The 21989-nt window shown below is 49.8% G+C and overlaps 1 protein-coding gene and 1 long non-coding RNA gene across 4 annotated transcripts in view; one reads left to right on the forward strand and one right to left on the reverse strand.

Annotated features, from left to right (window-relative positions):
- Nucleotides 1-21989, reverse strand: part of ncbp3 (nuclear cap binding subunit 3) — a 59031-nt gene that overhangs the window by 14906 nt on the left and 22136 nt on the right. For 2 of the 3 annotated variants that reach the window (XM_070856898.1, XM_070856897.1), the window contains exons 2-6: nucleotides 17081-17146; nucleotides 10352-10457; nucleotides 8007-8132; nucleotides 6281-6409; nucleotides 4730-4986 (exon numbers count right to left, since the gene is read on the reverse strand). In XM_070856898.1, the coding sequence (XP_070712999.1) occupies nucleotides 4730-4986; nucleotides 6281-6409; nucleotides 8007-8132; nucleotides 10352-10457; nucleotides 17081-17146 (684 nt within the window). The remainder of the gene's footprint in view (nucleotides 1-4729; nucleotides 4987-6280; nucleotides 6410-8006; nucleotides 8133-10351; nucleotides 10458-17080; nucleotides 17147-21989) is intronic. The other variant, XM_070856899.1, reaches the window with a different exon arrangement.
- On the forward strand, nucleotides 3380-9603 carry LOC139226266 (uncharacterized). Its single transcript, XR_011587229.1, has 3 exons — nucleotides 3380-3525; nucleotides 8519-8551; nucleotides 9534-9603. It is a non-coding gene; the product is annotated as an uncharacterized lncRNA (long non-coding RNA).

Genomic DNA, 21989 nt, shown 5'->3' on the forward strand with positions numbered 1-21989 from the left:
TTCAGTATCACGGCTGATCTTCGACCTCAACTCCACTTTCCCGCCCGATCTCCATATCCCTTGACTCCCCCAGAGTCCAAAAATCTAGCGATCTCAGCCTTGAATGGACTCAACAACTGAGCATCCACAGCCCTCTGGGACAGAGAATTCCAAAGATTCATAACCCTCTGAGTGAAGAAATTCCCCATCTCCGTCTTAAATGGCCAACCCCTTATCCCGAGACAATGGACCCTAATTCGGGACTCCCCAGCCAGGAGAAACAGCCTCTCAGCATCTATCCTGCGAAGCCCTCGAAGAATGTTATACATTTCAATGAGATTGCCTCTCATTCTTCTAAACTCCAGAGAGCAGAGTGGCAGCAATTCTGTACGGAGCTGGACCCGACATGGGTACAGTGGCTGAAGGCAGGAGCTTTGGGAATGCACTGTGAGGAGAGCATGGTGTGTGGGCGTGTCGAGTGACTTAACTCAACCATCAGAAACATTGAGACACGGACATTATGTTCTGGAAACTGAATACATATAGCATATGCTCCAACTGCACTTGTACACGATAGAGAAAATAACAGGAGATTGCAGTAACGTAACCACAACCATCTCAATATCTGACCACTTTATATCATCAGAATCCATGGGCAGGGCACAAGAAGAGCAGACTACATACTGCTCAGGATAAGAGGCAAGTATTTCATGCTCAGGATAAGAACAGCAGAGTATTTACTGTTCAGGATCAGATCAGAGAGAATGCGACTTGTAAACATTATAATTTTCCAGCACAATATGTTGGGGTGGTAGGAGAGCAGGATCACAGGCACCAAGCTGGCATCACCAAGGAGAGATTGTCCTGAGTGGGAGTCTGGAAGGTCCAGGGGACACACAGGCCCCAAGGCAGGTTGCACAAGGTTGCGATGTAGCAGTTCGGTTCTGTGCCTCGGTGTAACGTCTCATCCGAAAGACTGCCCCTCCGACAGTGCGGCACTCCCTCAGTACTGCCCCTCCGACAGTGCGGCACTCCCTCAGTACTGCCCCTCCGACAGTGCGGCTCTCCCTCAGTATTGCCCTTCCGACAGTGCGGCACTCCCTCAGTACTGCCCCTCCGACAGTGCGGCACTCCCTCAGTACTGCCCCTCCGACAGTGCGGCTCTCCTTCAGTACTGTCCCTCCGACAGTGCGGCACTCCCTCAGTACTGCCCCTCCGACAGTGCGGCGCTCCCTCAGTACTGCCCCTCCGACAGTGCGGCTCTCCTTCAGCACTGCACTGGAGTGTCAGCCTGGATTGTGCAGACTCCCACCCAGCCGAGAACAGGCTGAGCTCGAGTGTGTCTGAGACAGGCCATTTCACCGGCGACAGGAGGGGAAGAGAAACAGTCCATAGCATTAAACGACAGACCTGTCTCGTGCTATTACAGCATGTGGATGCTCCATTGGCTCAGCGGCCCAAGATGTACAGCACACACGGAGGGCCAGGGAGGGGTGAACCTGGGCGACTGCACAAAGCGGACGATAACAAATTAGACACCTGTTACCAGGTTAGACGTGTCATCTGCGGCTCAGTGGGTAACACTCACTCAAACCTCCCATTCCAGGGACTTGAGCACAAAAAAAAATCTCGGCCGACACTCCCAGTGCAGTACTGAGGGAGCAGCGCACTGTCGGAGGGGCAGTACTGAGGGAGTGCCGCACTGTCGGAGGGGCAGTACTGAGGGAGTGCCACACTGTCGGAGGGGCAGTACTGAGGGAGTGCCGCACTGTCGGAGGGGCGGTACTGAGGGAGCGCCGCACTGTCGGAGGGGCAGTACTGAGGGAGTGCCACACTGTCGGAGGGGCAGTACTGAGGGAGTGCCACACTGTCGGAGGGGCAGTACTGAGGGAGTGCCGCACTGTCGGAGGGGCAGTACTGAGGGAGTGCTGCACTGTCGGAGGGGCAGTACTGAGGGAGTGCCGCACTGTCGGAGGGGCAGTACTGAGGGAGCGGCGCACTGTCGGAGGGGCAGTACTGGGGGAGTACCGCATTGTCGGAGGGGCAGTACTGGGGGAGCGCCGCACTGCCGGAGGTGCTGTCTTTCGGATGTTACGTTAAACCGAGGCACTGTCTGCCCTCTCAGATGGACAGTAAAGATCCCACGGCACTATTTATTAGAAGAGCAGGGGAGTTATCCCCAGTGTCCTGGCCAATATTTATCCCTCAATCAACATAACAAAAAGACAGATTATCTGGGTCATTATTACATTGCTGTGTGTGGGAGCTTGCTGTGCGCAAATTTCCCACATTACAACAGTGACTACACTCCAAAAGTACTTCATTGTCTGTAAAGTGCTTTGAGACGTCCGGTGGTGGTGAACGGTGTTCTATAAATCCAAGTCTTTCTGTAATGCATCCTTGCTGCATTAAAGTTTCACTCTGGAGTTGATCGAGGTGTGTATGAGGGGGGTTGATTCTAGTGACTGTCCAGTGCAGGTGCATCAGGACTGAGCTGTGGTAAGAAACAGCGATAACCCCAAGTACAGACTCTGTGCTCCTCCCGTCCTTTTAAACACGTGGATAGACTCGGAGACTGTGACAAAGAGCAACAACACAGAGAATGTTTCCACTTGTGGGCAAGAGCAAAATTAGAGGCCATCAATATAAGATAGTCACCAAGAAATCCAAGAGTGAATTCAGGAGAAACTTCTTTACCCAGAGAGGGGTGAGAATGTGGAACTCGCTGCCACAGGGAGGGGTTGAGGCGAATAGTATCGATGCATTTAAGGGGAAGCTGGATAAACACATGGGGGAGAGGGGAATAGAGGGTTATGCTGATAGATTTAGATGAGGAAAGACGGGAGGAGGCTCGAGTGGAGCATAAACGCCGGCACGGACTGGTTGGGCCCAATGGCCTGTTTCTGGGCCGTATATTCTATCTGGTACTAGTCCACTTTACATTTAACTATTGGCACATTTATTCCACAGAAAGGATTTGAAAATAAGAGTTACATTTAACGTTTATTTTTCTTGCAGAGTGTATTCTTAACCAGGTTTAAAATGGCTCCTAGCTGGCAGGTAGTTAATATTCAAACTGGAAATGGTTTCCCCAGAGTCGAAACAAAAAGCAATTTATCTGGGTTATCCCAAAAACCAGTCCACATTCAAATGTGTTGGAATGCCCTTTGTCTTTGGCTGTGTAGAGAGAGGAGAGAGAGTGGGGAAAGCCTTAATGAGAGAGAGAAACCGCGGAGGCAGGCAGGCTCAATGAACTAGACGACCCACTGATGGGGAGGGAGGGGAGGGGGGGAAGCGTGTTCGTTATTTGATTTTATATATTGTGAAGGCCAGTTGTATTGATTGAAATAAATGAAACTGATGCTAATGGTTCTGTATGTTCACCTGAATCATAGAATCAAAGAAGTTTACAGCACGGGAGGAGGCCATTCGGGCCCATCGTGTCCCCGCCGGCCAACAAAAGGCTATCCAGCCTAATCCCACTTTCCAGATAGAAAAAATCAGCCACATTGCTGTGGGTCTGGAGTCACATATAGGCCAGACCGGGTAAGGACGGCAGATTTCCTTCCCTAAAGGGTATTAGTGAACCAGATGGGGTTTTGTAGTTTCATGGTCACCAATACTGACACTAGCTTTTTATTTATTTAATTGAATTTAAAATCCCCAGCTACTGTAGCAGGATTTGAACTCGCCTCTCTGGATTACTAGTCCTGTAACATCACCACTATGCTACCGTACCCAGCTACGTCTGACGTGTAATAAAGCAACAATTCCTATCAAGACTTGCTTCACCAAGTGTTCCCTCAGCCACCTCCAGAGGGATTGGGGTAAGGTACGGTTAAAAGTCACATCTATATCTGGTCCAGATCGCAAACAGCTGCTCCTGTCATATCGTGAGGTCCTGCTATCAGGCAGGGAGAGACCCTTTCCATAAAGTCGCTGAGATCACGAACAGGAGCAACTTACACCACGGGACCAGAGAAAGAGCAACTTCCAGGACAAGTAACATTCACGCCGAGAGTGAATATTTAACCCGTCTCACCAATTTTCTCTCATCTTCGACAGAAAGTGCCAAGTCCTCGATGGGCTAAGGCTCATGGACACAGGGACCTTCCTGGGGTAAGGCTCATGGACACTGGGACTTTCCTGGGGTAAGGCTCATGGACACAGGGACCTTCCTGGGGTAAGGCTCATGGACACAGGGACCTTCCTGGGGTACGGGGTTCCATGGGCCGAGAGAGCTGCTGGGGTAAGGTCCATGGGCACAGAGACCTGTTGGGGTAAGGGAATCAGCTGGTTCCTGGGTTACAAGTCTACAGGCACCCCACAGTCGTGCATGAACCTAGAGCGTGGGAACCAAGTATGCTATTCAACTGTGAAGGGCAACACAGCCAAAAGCTCAATCCTGTCCTCACTAGTTGTCCACACACGTGGTCTTCCCAGCAGAGGTCAACGGCTGGAGATCAGGGGGGAGAAGGACCCTCACCAAGTGAACCCCTGTAAACTGAGGCCAGTTGTGACACCCCCACCTGAATCCCCTCGACGGGGAGCACACCTCGGGGCCTGCCCGATCTCCGTGGATCGGCGATTAGAGGATAAACCAGTTGAGCCACTGGGGAAAGTGCGCCTCTCTGCAATTTTCTGATGCCAGTTGTTAAAAGCCAGAACAGGAGAAACATACAAGATAGGATCTGAAAACAAGTGATACTTTGAGTGCCACCGTAACCCGATCTCAAACACTCGGACGCACCTCGCCGTCTGCTGCGGCTGGCTTGCATCCCACTTCTTCAGAGTCTCTGGGCTCCTTCTCCCCTAATTTCTCCTCCAACTCCCCCTCCTCCTCCCCCTCTTCTGCTTCCTCCTCCTCCTCCTCCTGCTGCTGCTGCTGCTGCTCCTGCTCCTCCTCCTCATCCTCATCTTCATCTTCATCTTCATCATCGTCGTCATCGTCATCATCATCATCATCATCATCGGTCCTTTCAGCCGAGTCATGCTCACTGGAGCCGTCTGCAATGAAACATTGCAAATCATTAGCGGAGATGCATTAAAAGCGTACGGGATTCATCCAGGGCAATCTGCAACCTTGCCAAATATAACTAAGTGGAGCGCACCGATCGGAGTTACGTCAAACAGGCACAGGTCACCTGGCAGTCCAGCCTGGCAAACTAGGCCTAGCGCTCTTCAGTGTTTGGCTCCAACCCAAGTGGATTAAAACAAAGCAAATCAAATTTATGAGTGAATTTCGAGCTGCGGTAACACTTGGGCGAAGGACTGTCACTGAGGGGAGCAAGTTCAGACCATGAATTAGGAGGGCTGCATGAGAATCGTATCGCATTATCAAAGCGATTGGCTTACAAGTGGCGCCAGTACATTAACCATACCCCGGGGACAAGCGAAGGGACAGTCACGGCAGGAATGTATCGAAGAACTCTCTCCGAGGGGAAATGCAATGCCTTTGGTGCAGCTGTAAGTCACAAGAGTCAGGAGGCCCAGGGTTCCACCTCCTGGCCAGTGCTGCTCTCCTCGATTACAGCGTTTCAGCTCCCACACCTGACCTCAACGCCCCTGGGGTGGGGGGGGGTCAGCTGAGGACAGGGCTGGTTGCGATGCCTTTCGCAGTCAAATATCCTGCTGAAATTCACTTTCTAGGCTCACATGAGAAGATTGGCCACTTGGAGCAAAGTAGTGGATGCTCACCTCGCCCTGTTGTGTGAAGCAGGAGCCTGCCTTTCTGTGGAGGGAAGGGGAATCAGAGAATGATACAGCACAGAACGAAGCCATTCGGCCCATTGTGCCTGTGCTGTTTCTTTGACAGAGCAATCCCATGATTCGCGTTCTTTCCCTAGAGCCCAACAAATGTTTCCGTTCATGTATTTGGATGGAAAACATTAAGTAAAAGCAAAAGCTAATTATGAGGAACGAGTGAATGGGCTGGACTTTACTCCAGAACGGAGAGGTGACCTGTCAGGAGGTCTTTAAAATTAGGAAGGGGTTCGATAGGGGAGAGGAGGTGTAGGCTCGCAGCGGTTGGGCTGAATGGCCTGTTTGTGTGCTGTAAATGCTGTGGGTTCTACACACAGGAGGGCATGGTGTTATCCGCAGGATATCGGCCAAGAAACAATAGGATCTTTACAGCAAAGGATCCCAGAGCCAGGAACAGCGGGGGGGCAAAATAATCCTGCAATGGAGAGAGCGATCTGCACAGTAGCAGAAAGCCACCGCTGCCCTGCAGCTCCACCAGCATGTTTCCCCGGGACTGTTGCTCAGCAACTGCTTAAATCGGCAGCATTCAGGGGGTTACCTTGCTTTATGGAGTTGAGTTCGCCCTCGGCCGCAGCCTGTGTGCGCACGCTGGCACTCGGGTCCGCTCCCACACTGAGGTTTATCATGGCGCGAGCGGCTGTGACGTCATCCAGCCACACCACGTTACCTAGGAAACAGGCCATTCAGAAATAAACCAAGAGATCTTTGTGACAGCAGCACCCGCGGCCTCCCAACACACGGCTTTAATCAGCACATACTCGCTCACATTGGGCATCGGGAGGGAAAAAGACTTGCATTTCTATAACGCCTTTCACGACCACCGGACGTCCCAAAGCGCTTTACAGCCAATGAAGGACTTACATAAGAACATTAGAACACAAATAGGAGCAGGAGTTGGCCATTCGGCCCCTCGAGCCTGCTCCGCCATTCAGTAAGATCACAGCTGATCTGATCTTGGCCTCAACTCCACTTCCCCGCCCACTCCCTATAACCCCCGACTCCCCGATCGTTCAAAAATCTGTCTATCTCCCCCTTAAATATATTCAATGTCCCGGCCTCCACAGCTCTCTGGGGCAGAGAATGCCACAGATTTACGACCCTCTGAGAGAAGAAATTCCTCCTCATCTCAGTCTTAAATGGGCGGTCCTTTGTTCTGAAACTATGCCCCCTAGTTTGAGATTCCCCCACGAAGGGAACCATTCTCTCCGCATCTACCCTGTCAAGCCCCCTCAGAATCTTATATGTTTCAACCTTGTGAAGTGTAGTCACTGTTGTAATGTAGGAAACGCGGCAGCCAATTTGTGCACAGCAAGCTCCCATACAGCAATGAAATAATGACCAGATAATCTGTTCCAGTGATGTTGGTTGAGAGAAAAATATTGGCCCAGGACACCTTCGATTAGTGGCCTCGGTTTAACATCTCATCGAAAGACTGCCCCTCCGACAGTACAGCACTCCCTCAGTACTGCCCCTTCCGACAGTGCAGCACTCCCTCAGTACTGCCCCTCCGACAGTGCAGCACTCCCTCAGTACTGCCCCTCCGACAGTGCAAGACTCCCTCAGTACTGCCCCTGCTCCCCCAATAGTGCGGTGCGCCCTCAGTACTGCCGTTCCGACAGTGCAGCGCTCCCTCAGTATTGTCCCTCCGACAGTGCGGCGCTCCCTCAGTACTGCCCCTCCTGACAGTGCAGCACTCCCTCGGTACTGCCCTTCTGACAGTGCGGCTCTCCCTCAGAACTGTGCTCCCTCAGTACTGCCCCTCCGACCGTGCGGCACCCCCTCAGAACTGCCCCTCCGACAGTGTGGCACTCCCTCACTACTGCCCCTCCGATAGTGTGGCACTCCCTCTGTACTGCCCCTCCGATAGTGTGGCACTCCCTCTGTACTGCACTGCAGTGGGAGTGTCAGCCTGGATTTTCAGAAGCCAGAATAGATTGTAAAAATCTGTTAAAAGTTTCAGAAGAACAGTGGAGCCGGGCGAGAGGTGCCATGAGTGAATCAGTTGTTTAGTGACAACCATTTTGTTGAGCAATGTGCTGAAGCTTAAGGTGCTTTGACAGTGCAGCCCCATCGTGGAGGAAGTGGGGTGAGTAACTCTCCGAGCTCAGGGTTTGAGAGTAACAAGTGGCAGGGGCTGAATCCTCGGGAGTGATGAGAGAGCGGTGAAAAACCAAAAGCAACATGAGACCAAGGGGAGAATTTTTGCACTAAGCTTGTGCCTCACACCTCGGTCTCCCCAGCGGAGTAATGAAGAGCTCACTCACAGGAGGAATCATCGATCCACTCGATGCTGGACGGCGGGTACTCCTTAAAATAGGCAAAGATCTCTTCGGTGCTCATCTCATCGACCCCGATCACGTGAAGGGCCTCCAGGCGAATCCTGGGGATCGCTGCAAAACATACAGCAGCAACAGGTAACCACGGGCCACTGCCAGAGCAACATTCCACAACCTGCAATTATATAGCGCGTTTAACGTAGCAAAACGCCCCAAGGTGCTTCCCAGGAGCATTTATCGGTGGGGGGGGGGGGGGGGGGCGGACTGTGAGCAGGGGCTATGGGAACCTCTAACCTCCCCTCCCAACACCAGGGTCACCGAGATTGGCCGACAGACCCGGGACGGAAGCTGTGGCATCTAAAAGGTACCTTCTAGGAAATCCACACGTACATGAGGTTTTTATATTGCTTGCTGATTTCTGTGTACAATTGTATGAAACCGTTATTTTATATATATCTTTTACTTATGTATCTAATTCTTATTCCATCTGATTTTCAAAGCTGAGGATACACTGTTAGAGGTGCCAGTTAGAGGTAGGTACCTGGGAAACTGCTTGCTTTGATAAAGTGCCGATAGCTGCAAGGGGTGTGGTCCTCGACTGTGTTGGCATGGGGGGGGGCAATTTGGCACAACCAGGGCGAGGGTGATGGAGTTTGGCAAAGTGGAGGCATGTTTGGCACTACTGTGGCCGGGGGTATGGCAGAACTGGGATGGGGAATATGGGCTGTGGTTCACTGATGGAATCCTGGGGTCTCTCCGCTATGAGGGGGACAATGAACATTTTGGGGGCGCCTGTGACTGGACTGGCAAGTTTCTAAGAGATCTGTGTTTTCTGACCGATTCCTGGACGCGTGACTCTCGCTGTCCATCTCTCCCTCAGTCTTTGTTTCACTGCTGTCATTAATTAGAATATTTATATTTTCTAACTCCCAAAACATAGGATATGGGAATCAGAGCTTTCAAAATGCAATTAAATGTGTTTTTAATTTTGGGAAAAGAAAAAAAAATTCAAACTAGGTGGAAGAAAGACACTGTTCTCTTTCTGTCTCTCTTTCTTTCTCTGAATATGCCTTCTAATCAGCGATCCCTTTAAGCTGCACAGCCACGCAACACTGCAGCACCCGTGCAGTTGGTTCACCGGTTTTTAGAATAGGCCACGCAGCCTCCTCCACAACCCCTCACCCAAAAATTAATGGGAACATTGTTTGATGTTAAAAAATTTAATAGCTTCTACTTAAAAGTTTACTTGAAAATCTCACAAATGCTCCATCCAGTTAATATCCAAATCATTTTCAAAAATATGCAAACTGAAATTGTTAGACACAACTTGACTTTAGCAGAGAAAAATAAATAAGGTTGTTTATAATTGGAACATAAAAAGCTACAAGTGAGTAACAAGTACTGTGTCACATTTGAAGTGGATCACTCCCTCACATACAGGCAGTGTCTCATATATATATAAAAAATATCTCAATGTAAACTTAAGTCAAAATGCTTCCAAAATGTGTCCCACAGCTTTTCTTCAAACAATTTGGAAAAATAACCCAAGCCGATATTGCCGGATGCTAAGGAGAGACATTGCAGCAGTTGGGTGACCACGTACTACTGGTTCATCCTGGGAAAGCGAGGACATTGCACGAGTCCTGCCCGAGTGTCACAGTCCTGGGCAAAGCTGTTGAAGAACCCGGGGCTTGTACTTTAAGAAAAAATGTTAATAATGATTGAGGGGATAAACTTAACCAGGTTATAGTGAAATATATAATTTAGGCTTTTTTTTGTTGATTAAAACCTTATTTTAAGACATTGGAAATTTCAGTTACTGAGAAAGAAAATGGTGTCCAAATTATTTTTTCTCAAAAAGTGTTTTATAACTCAATTGTTTCACCTCGTCTTTTTTTTTTAAACTGGCAAGCTCTGCTTCCGTGTCAATTCAGAATTGGTGTATCCATGAGTCATTATTAGTTTCTCATTGGTAGTTTTCTTGGTATCGCCCTCGCACCTCCGTTCTAATTTGCTGCAGTTTTACTTCGCCCCAATTAGCAAAGCACGACAGCAAAAGGGGACAGTAAAAATTCCACAAAAAAACAAAGTGCTGCCCAAAGGGATGTGCACTCAGATGCAAGATTTTTTAATAAATAACAAGTAAGCTAGGTGATGTTATATCGGTGCACTGTTGAGACTGCAGATTCTGGGTTAACTCTTACTAGTTAGATTAAGTGTGGCTCTCTGCACTGTGCCCAAGGCTCCAACAAAAGACGGGGGCGAAAACTATTTTGTAAAACCTCCAACACAACCGTTAGTTTTTCCAGAACAAAACAAAAGCAAATGGTCACCTTCCTTCAGGATCTCCTTGTCCAGCACCACCTTTCGCTGGGTGACGTTCACCTCTGCCCGGAAGTGAAATCTCCTCGCTCGAAGTTCCTTCCGCTCCACCGCTTCCTGTGCAATCAAATAAACTAATAAACGCTGGGGTGGGGGAAGAGAGCAGCTCGCAACTATGATGTCTGTCCTCTGATTTCAGAGAATCAGAACCAAACGTGATCAGAACCAGAGTGGCCTTAAACTGAGTGTTTTATTTGGGAATTTGGAAAGAGTGGGAATTGGGGGAAGGATCTAATTGGAGGAGGTATCAGCTGCGGCGGAACCGCCTTCGATTTCCAAAAAAACAAGGACAGCAGGTAGGTGATTGATTGGTGAGTATTCAGGTATTTTTTCTCTCTTTTCTCACTAACTTAGGACTGTGGTTTAAACTAGGTGCGGGAAATGATAAAGTACTGTATTAAACTTACAGCTTAACTAGTTAAACTAAACCATAAATAATCATTGAATAAAGACTTTAACTAATTAAATAAATAAAAGGCTAGACTGAGATATGGCAAGGCAGGTTGTGTGTCTGGACTGCAGTATGTGGGAGTTTGTGGACAGCGAGATTGTCCCGAGCAAACACGTCTGCAGGGGATGTCTCCATCTCGAGTCTCTCCGGCTCAGAGTCGTTGAGCTGGCGAGCGAGTTGGAGACCCTCCGACAGAGAAGGGAGGGGGAGGAATTTCTGGACAATTTTATCTAGAATACAGTCACACCCCAGAGGAATGCACAGGTTCAGGAAAGGGAGGGTGTGACTGTTAGGGAGCCGGGTAGCGAGGATTTAGGAGACACTGGCCCTGTCCAACACATATGGTGTACTCGCTACCTGTGAGGACAAGGAGACAGACTGTGGGAAGGACCGTCACAATGCAGACCAAGGCACCGTGGCTCAGGCTGTCCGGGTGGGGGGGGGGGAAAAAAGAGAGCAGAATAGGAATGTGGTAGTGATAGGGGACTCTATAATTAGGGGATAGATAGCATCCTCTGCAGCCAAGAACGAGAATCCCGAAGGGTGTGTTGCCTCCCCGGTGCCAGTGTAAGGGATATCTCACGGCAGCTGGAGAGAAACTTGGAAAGGGAGGAGGTAAATCCAGTTGTCGTGGTCCATGTGGGAACAAACGACATAGGTAGGAACAGGGAGGAGTTCCTGCTGAAAAAGTATCAGGAGTTAGGCTCTAAATTAAAAAGCAGGACCTCGAGGGCAATAATCTCCGGATTTTTGCCTGAGCCTCGTGCAAATTGGCACAGAAACAGACCGATCAGGAGAATTAACACGTGGCTAAAGGGCTGGTGTGGGAAAGGAGGATTCCTTTTCATGGGACAGTACTGGGACAGGAAGGAGCTGTACCGATGGGACGGGCTCCACCTGAACCGGGATGGGACCAGTGTCCTAGCGGAATGGGTAAATAGGGAGGTGGCAAAGGCTTTAAACTAGTTAGATGGGGGGAGGGATCTACAAGAAATGTAACCAGCCTAAACATAAACAAAACAGGAAGAGAGCATAGCAACAAATAAAGTAAGGGAGGACATTGATGGCAAGAGAAAAAATAGTGTTATAGAACAGGAGTCTAAAAAGATGGTTAAACATAAAGCGAGAGGAATTCCTATTAAAAATACGTTAAACTGTCTGTACAGCAATGCACACAGTGTCCGTAATAAAACAGAGGAGCTGGAGGCAATCATACGCTGCAAGGAACCAGACATAATCGGGATTACTGAGACATGGCTACAGAAAAATCAGGACTGGGAATTAAACATTGCAGGGTATAACATTTAGAAAAGATTGAGGGGGAAAAGGGGGAGGTGGAGTAGCTGTAATTAGGGATAACATAATGGCAGTAGAAAAAAGTGACACAGCTATCAGCAAGACAAAAATAGAATCCATATGGATAGAGATAAAAGATAATAAAGGATCAATCACACCAATAGTTGAGTCTACAGACTACCTATAGTGGAGGGAGGTGGAAGAAATATGCAGACAGATTAGGGAAATTAGTAAGAAAACATAGAACAACAATCATGGGGGATTTCAACTACCCTGATGTTAATTGGATAGAAGAGGTAGGTAAAGGGGATAAGGGAATAGAGTTCCTGCAATATGTACAAGACTCCTTTCTAACCCAATATGTAAAAAGCCCAAGGGAGGATTCGCTACTGGATCTAGTAATGGGGAATGAACCAGAGCAGATAAGAGAAGTAAAAGTAGGGGAACATCTAGGCAATAGTGATCATAATACGTTTTAAGATAATTGAGAAGGACACAAGTATGACGAAAACCAGGGCAATAGATTGGAGAACAGCTGATTTTGAGGGGCTGAGAATAGAACTTCAGAAAATAAAATGGGTAACAATATTGGCAAACAACAATGGGGAACATTTAAAATGGTGTTCAACAGAGTCCAGGGACAATATATTCCACTAAAAGGAAAGAACAAACTAAACACTAATGAGACTCCACGGATGAATAAAGCCATAAGGGAACAGTTGAGGGTAAGGAAAGAGGCATACATTAAGTACATAGACAGCAGGGGAGTGCATGATAAGGGAGAATACGAAAAGATTAGGAGAAAAGTAAAAAAAAAACAATTAGGAAAGCAAATTGGAACTATGAAATTAAATCAAGGAACATAAAGAAATGTTTCTTGTAGATCCCTCCCCCCATCTAACTAGTTTAAAGCCTTTGCCACTTCCCTATTTACCCTTTCCGCTAGGACACGGGTCCCGTCCCGGTTCAGGCGGAGCCCGCCCCATTGGTACAGCTCCTTCCTGTCAATAAAAAAGGGAAGGTTGGGATGGGAATAGGGTCATGGAGGGATAGACAGGATAATACCACAGGTAACGATAGAGAGACGGCAGAAATATTAAATCACTGCTTTGCTTCAGTATTTACCAGCGAGAGAGAACAGGTGAACATGACATTGGACAATGAGATTAGTAATGAGATACGTACATTTAAAATAAGAGGGGATATATTAAATAAACTAATCAAACTCAAAGAGGATAAAACCCTTGGTCCAGATGGATTGCATCCACGCATTTTAAAATAATCCAGGGAAGAGATAACAGAGGCATTACTGCACATATTTAATAATTCGTTAGAAAAAGGTGTAGTGCCAGAGGACTGGCGGATTGCTAACGTAATACCTATATTTAAGAAGGGAATAGAACATGTACAGGAAATTATAGACCAGTCAGCTTAACATCGGTGGTAGGAAAAATAATGCAATCCCTACTGAAGGAGAAAATAGAACATCTAGAAACTAAAAATATAATAAAGTCAGCATGGATTTCAAAAGGGAAAGTCTTACTTGACCAACCTCATTGAATATTTTGAAGAGGTAACAGAGAGAGTAGACAAGGGTAATGCAGATGTAATTTATCTAGATTTTCAAAAGGCCTTCGATAAGGTTCCCCATAATAGACTGATGAACAAGGTCAGAGAATGCGGAGTCAGGGGACAAGTAGCAGAATGGATCGCTGGCTGGCTTGTAAGGACTGGAAGCATCGAACCCCCAAGGATTTATTGGACAGTGTCTGGACATTGCGTTTAATATTATTCTCACCACAGAAATGAAGCTGGAAGCCGTTTGTGGGAGGGGCCCAAGAACGGCTCCATGTTGGACTTAGAATGATGGGCAGGGAGTCTGGAATGACAATGGCCAACATAAGACAGGATGTGGGTTAATGGAGTCCATTGTTAGGCAAGGTGACCTCGTCAATCAGTGATTACCTGGATCAGTTACCAGACTGCCTGGAAGCGAAAACCCATCACTGGACTCAAACACAGGAAGCCTCGAAAACAAGGAACTCTATTGGGTAAAAGCAAAAGACACACCCACAGGAAGCCTCGAAACAAACTTTATTCAGCTTGAAAAGGCAAACGAACTTGGGATATAAAAGCATGCCATGTGGACACAGCTCTCTCTCGTGCCTCACTGCTTCGCCCCGACAAGAATCCAACCCTCCGTATTGAGACAGAGAGAAGAAACCAGAAAAGATACCTTTTCATCGGAAGCAGCGAGTAAGCCAGTGAAATCGGCGATCATTTTCTGCACGCACATCTTTTAAGATCACAGCCACAGTGCGAGGGGGCATCATGCATTCTCCCAACCAAATTTTTAGGGTTTACAGGGGAGGTGTTTTAGACGTGTGTACTTCGCGTTTAGGGGCCTGTTAGACAGGCCACACTGTGTATTGTACTGCATTTGTTTGTTTTACACACCAGGGTGCGTGTGGTTTTACTGCGTGCAGGTGTGTGTTTAGCTTTAATAAAGCATAGCCGGTTAAGACCGAGGTATTTGTCTGTGACTCATTCATCTGTTCAGTACAGTAATCACTCCCAGGTCTAGAACTAGTGTAACGTGGGGTCTGCGTCGAAAACACCCAAGGGTAACCACTTACAGGCTTCAAGACAGAAAGCAGAGAGTAGGGGTAAAGGGTAGCTATTCACAGGGGCAGCAGGTGGGTAGCGGTGTTCCACAAGGGTCAGTACTGGGACCACTGTTGTTCACAGTTTATGTTAATGATTTAGACTAAGGGGTTCACTTGTTACTTGGTGGGTGAGAGTCTGGGTGGAGCAGAGGAACAAAGGGATCTCAGAGTACAAATACACAAATCGCTAAAAGCTGCGACACAGGTTAGCAAGGCCATAAAAAAAGCAAACCAAGAACTCGGGTTTATTTCTAGAGGTATAGAATTGAAAAGTAGGGAAGTTATGCTAAACCTGTATCAAACCTACTGCGTACAGTCTGGTCGCCATATTATAAAAAGGATATAGAGGCACTGTAAAGGGTGCAGAGAAGATTTATAAGAAGAATAATACCAGAAATGCAAGGGTATACATGTCAGGAAAGGATGAACAGGCTGGGCCTCTTCACTTGGAAAAAAGAAGGCTGAGTGGTGACCTAATAGAGGTCTTTAAAAATTATGAAAGGTTTTGATAAGTGGAAACATTCTCTCTGTATCCACTCTGTGGGGAAGAGCATAACTAGAGGCCATCAATATAGGATAGTCACCGAGAAATCCAATGGGGAATTCATAAGAAACTTCTTTACCCAGAGAGGGGTGAGAATGTAGAACTCGCTGCCACAGGGAGGGGTTGAGGTGAATAGTATCGATGCATTTAAGGGGAGGCTGGAGAAACACATGGGGGAGAAAGGAATAGAGGGTTATGCTGATAGAGTTAGATGAGGAAAGACGGGAGGAGGCTCGAGTGGAGCATAAACCCCGGCACGGACTGGGTGGGCCAAATGGATTGTTTCTGTGCTGTATATCCGATGTAATCCTGTGTACTCGTTCCCCAGTGTTTAGTTAAAGTGCTTGGTTTGACATAGCACAGGAACAAGCCATTGGGCCCCCCCGCTCCATGCCGAGTGTCCGGCCCCCCCCGCTCCGTGCCGAGTGCCCGGTCCCACCGCTCCGTGCCGAGTGTCCGGCCCCCCCGCTCCGTGCCGAGTGTCCGGCCCCCCCGCTCCGTGCCGAGTGCCCGGCCCCACCGCTCCGTGCCGAGTGTCCGGCCCCCCCGCTCCGTGCCGAGTGTCCGGCCCCACCGCTCCATGCCGAGTGCCCGGCCCCACCGCTCCGTGCCGAGTGTCCGGCCCCCCCGCTCTGTGCCGGGGTTTATGCTCCATACCAGCCCCCTCCCACCCTCTCCATCTCCCCCCATCACCATATCCTTCTATTCCTTTCTCCCCCATGTGTTTATCCAGCCTCCCCTTAAATACATCGATACTATTCACCTCAACCCCACCCTGTGGCAGCGAGTTCCACATTCTCACCCCGCTCTCTGAATTCCCCATTGGATTTATTAGTGACTGTCTGATATTGATGGCCCCGAGTTCTGGTCTCCCCACAAGTGGGAACATCTTCTCTACGTTTACCCGATCCAACCCCTTCATAATCTTAAAGCCCTCGATCAGCTCAGCCCTCACTTTCCCAGAGAAAACAGCCCCCTGCCTGTTCAGTCTTACCCGATAGTTATAACCTCTAGTTCTGGTAAATATTCTCTGCACCCTCTCCTGTGCCTCGATATCCTTTTTATAATACGGAGACCGGAACAGTTCACAGTGCGCCGTGCGGTCTGACCGAGGGTCGATACAGGTTTAACATAACTTCTCTGCTTTCAAATTCAGTCCCTCTGGCAATGAACCCCAGTGCTGGGTTTGCTGTTTGTGGCCATTTTAGTGACTTGTGTATCTGTACCCCCAGATCCCTCGGCTCCTGAGACACTTATTTTCCAAGCTGTATGTGGCCTCCTTGTTCTTCTTACCAAAATGCGCCACCTCACGCTGATCTATATTGAGGTTCATTCACTAATTACACGGCCACTGCTCAGGTTTGTTGAAGAGTTTGTTGCAGGTCCACCCGTTTCCTGCGAGCAGAGCGACTCCACCTGTCGCTCAGGTGGCTGATCTCCGCCATCCCACCCCAGCGAGACACACAGCACCAACCTCTCCACAGGTGGCCTCTCGCCACCGCACCATCATTGGGAGTCCATGGGTAGCCCCTTACTCCAGCAGCAGCTCCTGAGAGAGGGATATACCCCACAGAGTGAACCAGTATCTCGAGGGGGCTTAACCACCAGCTCCCTGGGATTCACGGCTAGAACCCATTCCATCATTCTTCCCTGACAATACATATTCCCCGCCACATTGTTCAATCACATCCCTAATGCCGGCAGAGATAGAAGCGGTTTGTACCTTTGAGGTGACGTCAATGCCGGTGATGAAAGTCCCAGCCTTGTTCTCGTATCGCCGTCTTGTGTCCTGTGCAAAAGGAATTCAATGGGAAAAAAAGATTACACGATGTTCAACCCTTGAAATCCCATATTACCAAAAACAACTGGCAGAGACCCAACACAATGAGATTCACTGTTTAGACTTTAGCTCACAACCCATTTGTTCCTCCCCTGAAGGTGCTGACTCTCCCTGGGGTAGAGTCCCTGAAGGTGCTGACTCTCCCTGGGGTACAGTTCCTGAAGGTGCTAACTCTCCCTGGGTTACAGTTCCTGACTCTCCTTGGGGTAGTCCCTGAAGGTGTTGACTCTCCCTGGGGTACAGTTCCTGAAGATGCTGAGGGATTGGGGAATCGGTCGCGGAAGCTGAGGGATTGGGGAATCGGTCCCGGGAGCTGAGGGATTGGGGAATCGGTCGCGGAAGCTGAGGGATTGGGGAATCGGTCGCCGGAGCTGAGGGATTGGGTAATCGGTCGCGGGAGCTGAGGGATTGGGGAATCGGTCGCGGGAGCTGAGGGATTGGGGAATCGGTCGCCGGAGCTGAGGGATTGAGTAATCGTTCTTTGCTGGCTTTTAAAAGTTTCCCAATCCTCTGGCCTCCCACTAGTCTTGGCCACATTGTATGCCCTTGTTTTCAATTTGATACCATCCCTTATTTCCTTAGTTAGCCACAGATAGTTGTCCCTTCTCTTAGTCTTTCCTTCTCATTGGGATATATTTTTGTTGAGAGTTATGAAATATCTCCTTAAATGTCTGCCACTGCTCATCAACTATCCCATTATTTAATCTATTTTCCCAGTCCACTTTAACCAACTCTGCCCTCATACCTTTTGTAGTCTCCTTTATTTAAGCTTAGGGCACTGGTTTGGGATCCAACTTTCTCACCCTCCAACCGAATTTGAAATTGAACCATGTTATGGTAACTCATTCCTAGAGAATCCTTTACTAGGAGATTGTTTATTAATCCTGTTTCGTTACACAGTACCAGATCTAAGATAGCCTGCTCCCTGGTTGGTTCCGCAACGTACTGTTCAAGGAAACTATCACAGACACACTCTATGAACTCTTCCTCAAGGCTACTCTGGCCAATTTGCTTTGTCCAATCAATATGAAGGTTAGAATCGCCCATGATTATTGCCATTCCTTTTTTACAAGCCTCCATTATTTTTTGATTTATACTCCGTCCAACAGTGTAGCTACTGTTCGGGGACCTAAATATGCCCCGAGACAATGTTCCAGCAGACTATCCAACTGTGGGGCAATCATCACATGAGCCCTGTCCTCTCAACCAACACTCATGCATCACAGGAACAGGAGGAGGCCATTCAGTCCCTTAAGCCTGTTCCACCATTCAATCAGATCATGGCTGATCCATACCTCATCTCCATTTACCTGCCTTTGCTCCGTATCCCTCGATACCCTTACCCAATCTATCGATCAGTTTCGAAAGCTGCAATTGACCCCCAGTTCCACAGTCTTTAGGAGAGTTCCGGATTCCCACTGCCCTGTGTGTGAAGAAGTGCTTCCTGACATCACCCTGAACGGCCGGGCTCTAATTTTAAAGTTCTGCCCCTTGTTCTGGACTCCCCCCACCTGAGTGAATAGTTTCTCTCGCTTGACCTATCAAATCCCATTAACATTTTAAACCCCTCGATCAGATCATCCCTCGACCTTCTAAACTTGGGAATACAGATAAGTTCATGCAACCTGCCCTCATAGTATAACCCTTTCAGCCCATAACCTCCAGCAGAGTTTGTTGGGCCGTGATCATGAGCACAGACCCTGACTGATTGGCCTGGGCTGCCGAGATCCACCCCGATACCCCAACCTGGTACCCTGGCCGCGATGATCAGACCCGGGTGGAGTCCTGGCTCCCTGCAGGCTCAGCACTACACCGGGTGATGCAGTTCCACAGAACCACCAGCACTTCTACCAGGATGGTGCTCCCGGCATGGCGGGACAGCGCTCCCGGGACGGTCCCACCTGGGACAGACGACGCTCCTGGCACGGCTCCCCCTGGGACGGTGGGACCGCGCTCCCGGCACGACACTCCCTGGGACGGACGGTGCTCCCAGCGCAACATCCTACAAAAGAGCCTCGTGAAGAGGAACAGATTCAAATCCATTCTTGCCGCTGGCAAGGCCGGCATTCATTGCCCATCCCTCACGATCCTGACAAGGTAGTGGGCCTTCTGCAACCGCTCTTTGCTACACATTCTCTGCTGTGGTTTCGATACAACTGAGGGCCGTGATTGGCCAGAGGGCAGTTAATAGACAACCACATTGCTGTGGGTCTGGAGTCACCTATAGGCCAGACCGGGTAAGGGCGGCGGGTTTCCTTCCCTGAAGAACGTTAGTGACCCAGTTGGGTTTTTACCGCAATCCGTCAGCTTACTGCTCACTGATCTCAGGCCTTGAACTCCCGCTGCCTGGATTACTGGCCCAGTAATATAAACTCCCACTGTTCCCCACTCCATCAGCTCCCGATTCCCCAATCTCTCAGCTCCCGGGACCGATTCCCCAATCCCTCAGCTCCCGGGACCGATTACCCAATCCCTCAGCTCCCGGGACCGATTCCCCAATCCCTCAGCTCCCGGGACCGATTCCCCAATCCCTCAGCTCCCGGGACCGATTACCCAATCCCTCAGCTCCCGGGACCGATTCCCCAATCCCTCAGCTCCCGGGACCGATTCCCCAATCCCTCAGCTCCCGGGACCGATTCCCCAATCCCTCAGCTCCCGGGACCGATTCCCCAATCTCTCAGCTCCCGGGACCGATTCCCCAATCCCTCAGCTCCCGGGACCGATTCCCCAATCCCTCAGCTCCCGGGACCGATTCCCCAATCCCTCAGCTCCCGGGACCGATTCCCCAATCCCTCAGCTCCCGGGACCGATTCCCCAATCCCTCAGCTCCCGGGACCGATTACATAATCCCTCAGCTCCCGGGACCGATTCCCCAATCCCTGAGCTCCCGGGACCGATTCCCCAATCCCTCAGCTCCCAGGACCGATTCCCCAATCCCCGAGCTCCCAGGACCGATTACCCAATCCCTGAGCTCCCGGGACCGATTACCCAATCACCGAGCTCCCGGGACCAATTCCCCAATCCCTCAGCTCCCGGGACCGATTCCCCAATCCCTGAGCTCCCGGGACCGATTCCTCAATCCCTCAGCTCCCAGGACCGATTCCCCAATTACCTCAGCTCCCGGGACCGATTACCAAATCCCTCAGCTCCCGGGACCGATTCCCCAATCCCTCAGCTCCAGATTACCCAATCCCGAGCTCCCGGGACCGATTACCCAATCCCTCAGCTCCCGGGACCGATTACCCAATCCCTCAGCTCCCGGGACCGATTCCCCAATCCCTCAGCTCCCGCGACCGATTCCCCAATCCCTCAGCTCCCGGGACCGATTCCCCAATCCCTCAGCTCCCGGGACCGATTACCCAATCCCTCAGCTCCCGGGACCGATTACCCAAACCCTCAGCTCCCGGGACCGATTACCCAATCCCTGAGCTCCCGGGACCGATTACCCAATCCCTCAGCTCCCGGGACCGATTCCCCAATCCCTGAGCTCCCGGGACCGATTCCCCAATCCCTCAGCTCCCAGGACCGATTACCCAATCCCTGAGCTCCCGGGACCGATTCCCCAATCCCTCAGCTCCCAGGACCGATTACCCAATCCCTGAGCTCCCGGAACCGATTACCCAAACCCTCAGCTCCCAGGACCGATTACCCAATCCCGAGCTCCCGGGACCGATTACCCAATCCCTCAGCTCCCAGGACCGATTACCCAATCCCTCAGCTCCCAGGGCCGATTCCCCAATCCCTCAGCTCCCGGGACCGATTACCCAATCCCTCAGCTCCCAGGACCGATTACCCAATCCCTCAGCTCCCGGGACAGATTACCCAATCCCTCAGCTCCTGGGACCGATTACCAAATCCCTCAGCTCCCGAGACCGATTACAAAATCCCTCAGCTCCCGAGACCGATTACCAAATCCCTCAGCTCCCGGGACCGATTCCTCAATCCCTCAGCTCCCGATTCCCCAATCCCGAGACCGATTCCCCAATCCCTGAGCTCCCAGTCATGTGTGGCATTAAGTGCTTTGAGACAATTTGATAAGGTGCTATATTCCAACAGTCTGTCCACACTGCAACAGTGACTACAATTGAAAAGTACTTCACTGGCTGGAAAGCACTTTGGGACCTCTGGAGGTTGTGGAAGGCCCTGTTAAAACGCAACCTCTTTTTTCTCTTCTATATAAACACAAGCTGTTCTATTTTCAGGTTGTCGCCGGTTTGTCGTGCAGTGCCTCACAGGCTTGCTGTGAGTGGAGGCAGGGCGAGAGCCGAGCTGGGTCCTGCCGACCACAACCCACATGGTCAGCCTGACTGAACAACAGCTTGCATTTATATAGCGCCTTTAACCTAGTAAAACATCCCAAGGTGCTTCACAGGAACAAAGGTTTAAAACTGAGCCACATAAGGAGATATTAGGACAGCTTGGTCAAAGAGGGAGGCTTGAAGGAGCATCTTAAAGGAGGAAAGAGAGGAGGAAACATAGAAATATAGAAAATAGGTGCAGGAGCAGGCCATTCGGCTCTTCGAGCCTGCACCGCCATTCAATGAGTTCATGGCTGAACATGAAACTTCAGTACCCCCTTCTTGCTTTCTCGCCATACCCCTTGATCCCCCGAGTAGTAAGGACTTCATCTAACTCCCTTTTGAATATATTTAGTGAATTGGCCTCAACTACTTTCTGTGGTAGAGAATTCCACAGGTTCACCACTCTCTGGGTGAAGAAGTTTCTCCTCATCTCGGTCCTAAATGGCTTACCCCTTATCCTTAGACTGTGACCCCTGGTTCTGGACTTCCCC

Source organism: Pristiophorus japonicus, chromosome 16, assembly GCF_044704955.1.
Source record: "Pristiophorus japonicus isolate sPriJap1 chromosome 16, sPriJap1.hap1, whole genome shotgun sequence".
NCBI classification, from domain to species: domain Eukaryota; kingdom Metazoa; phylum Chordata; class Chondrichthyes; family Pristiophoridae; genus Pristiophorus; species Pristiophorus japonicus.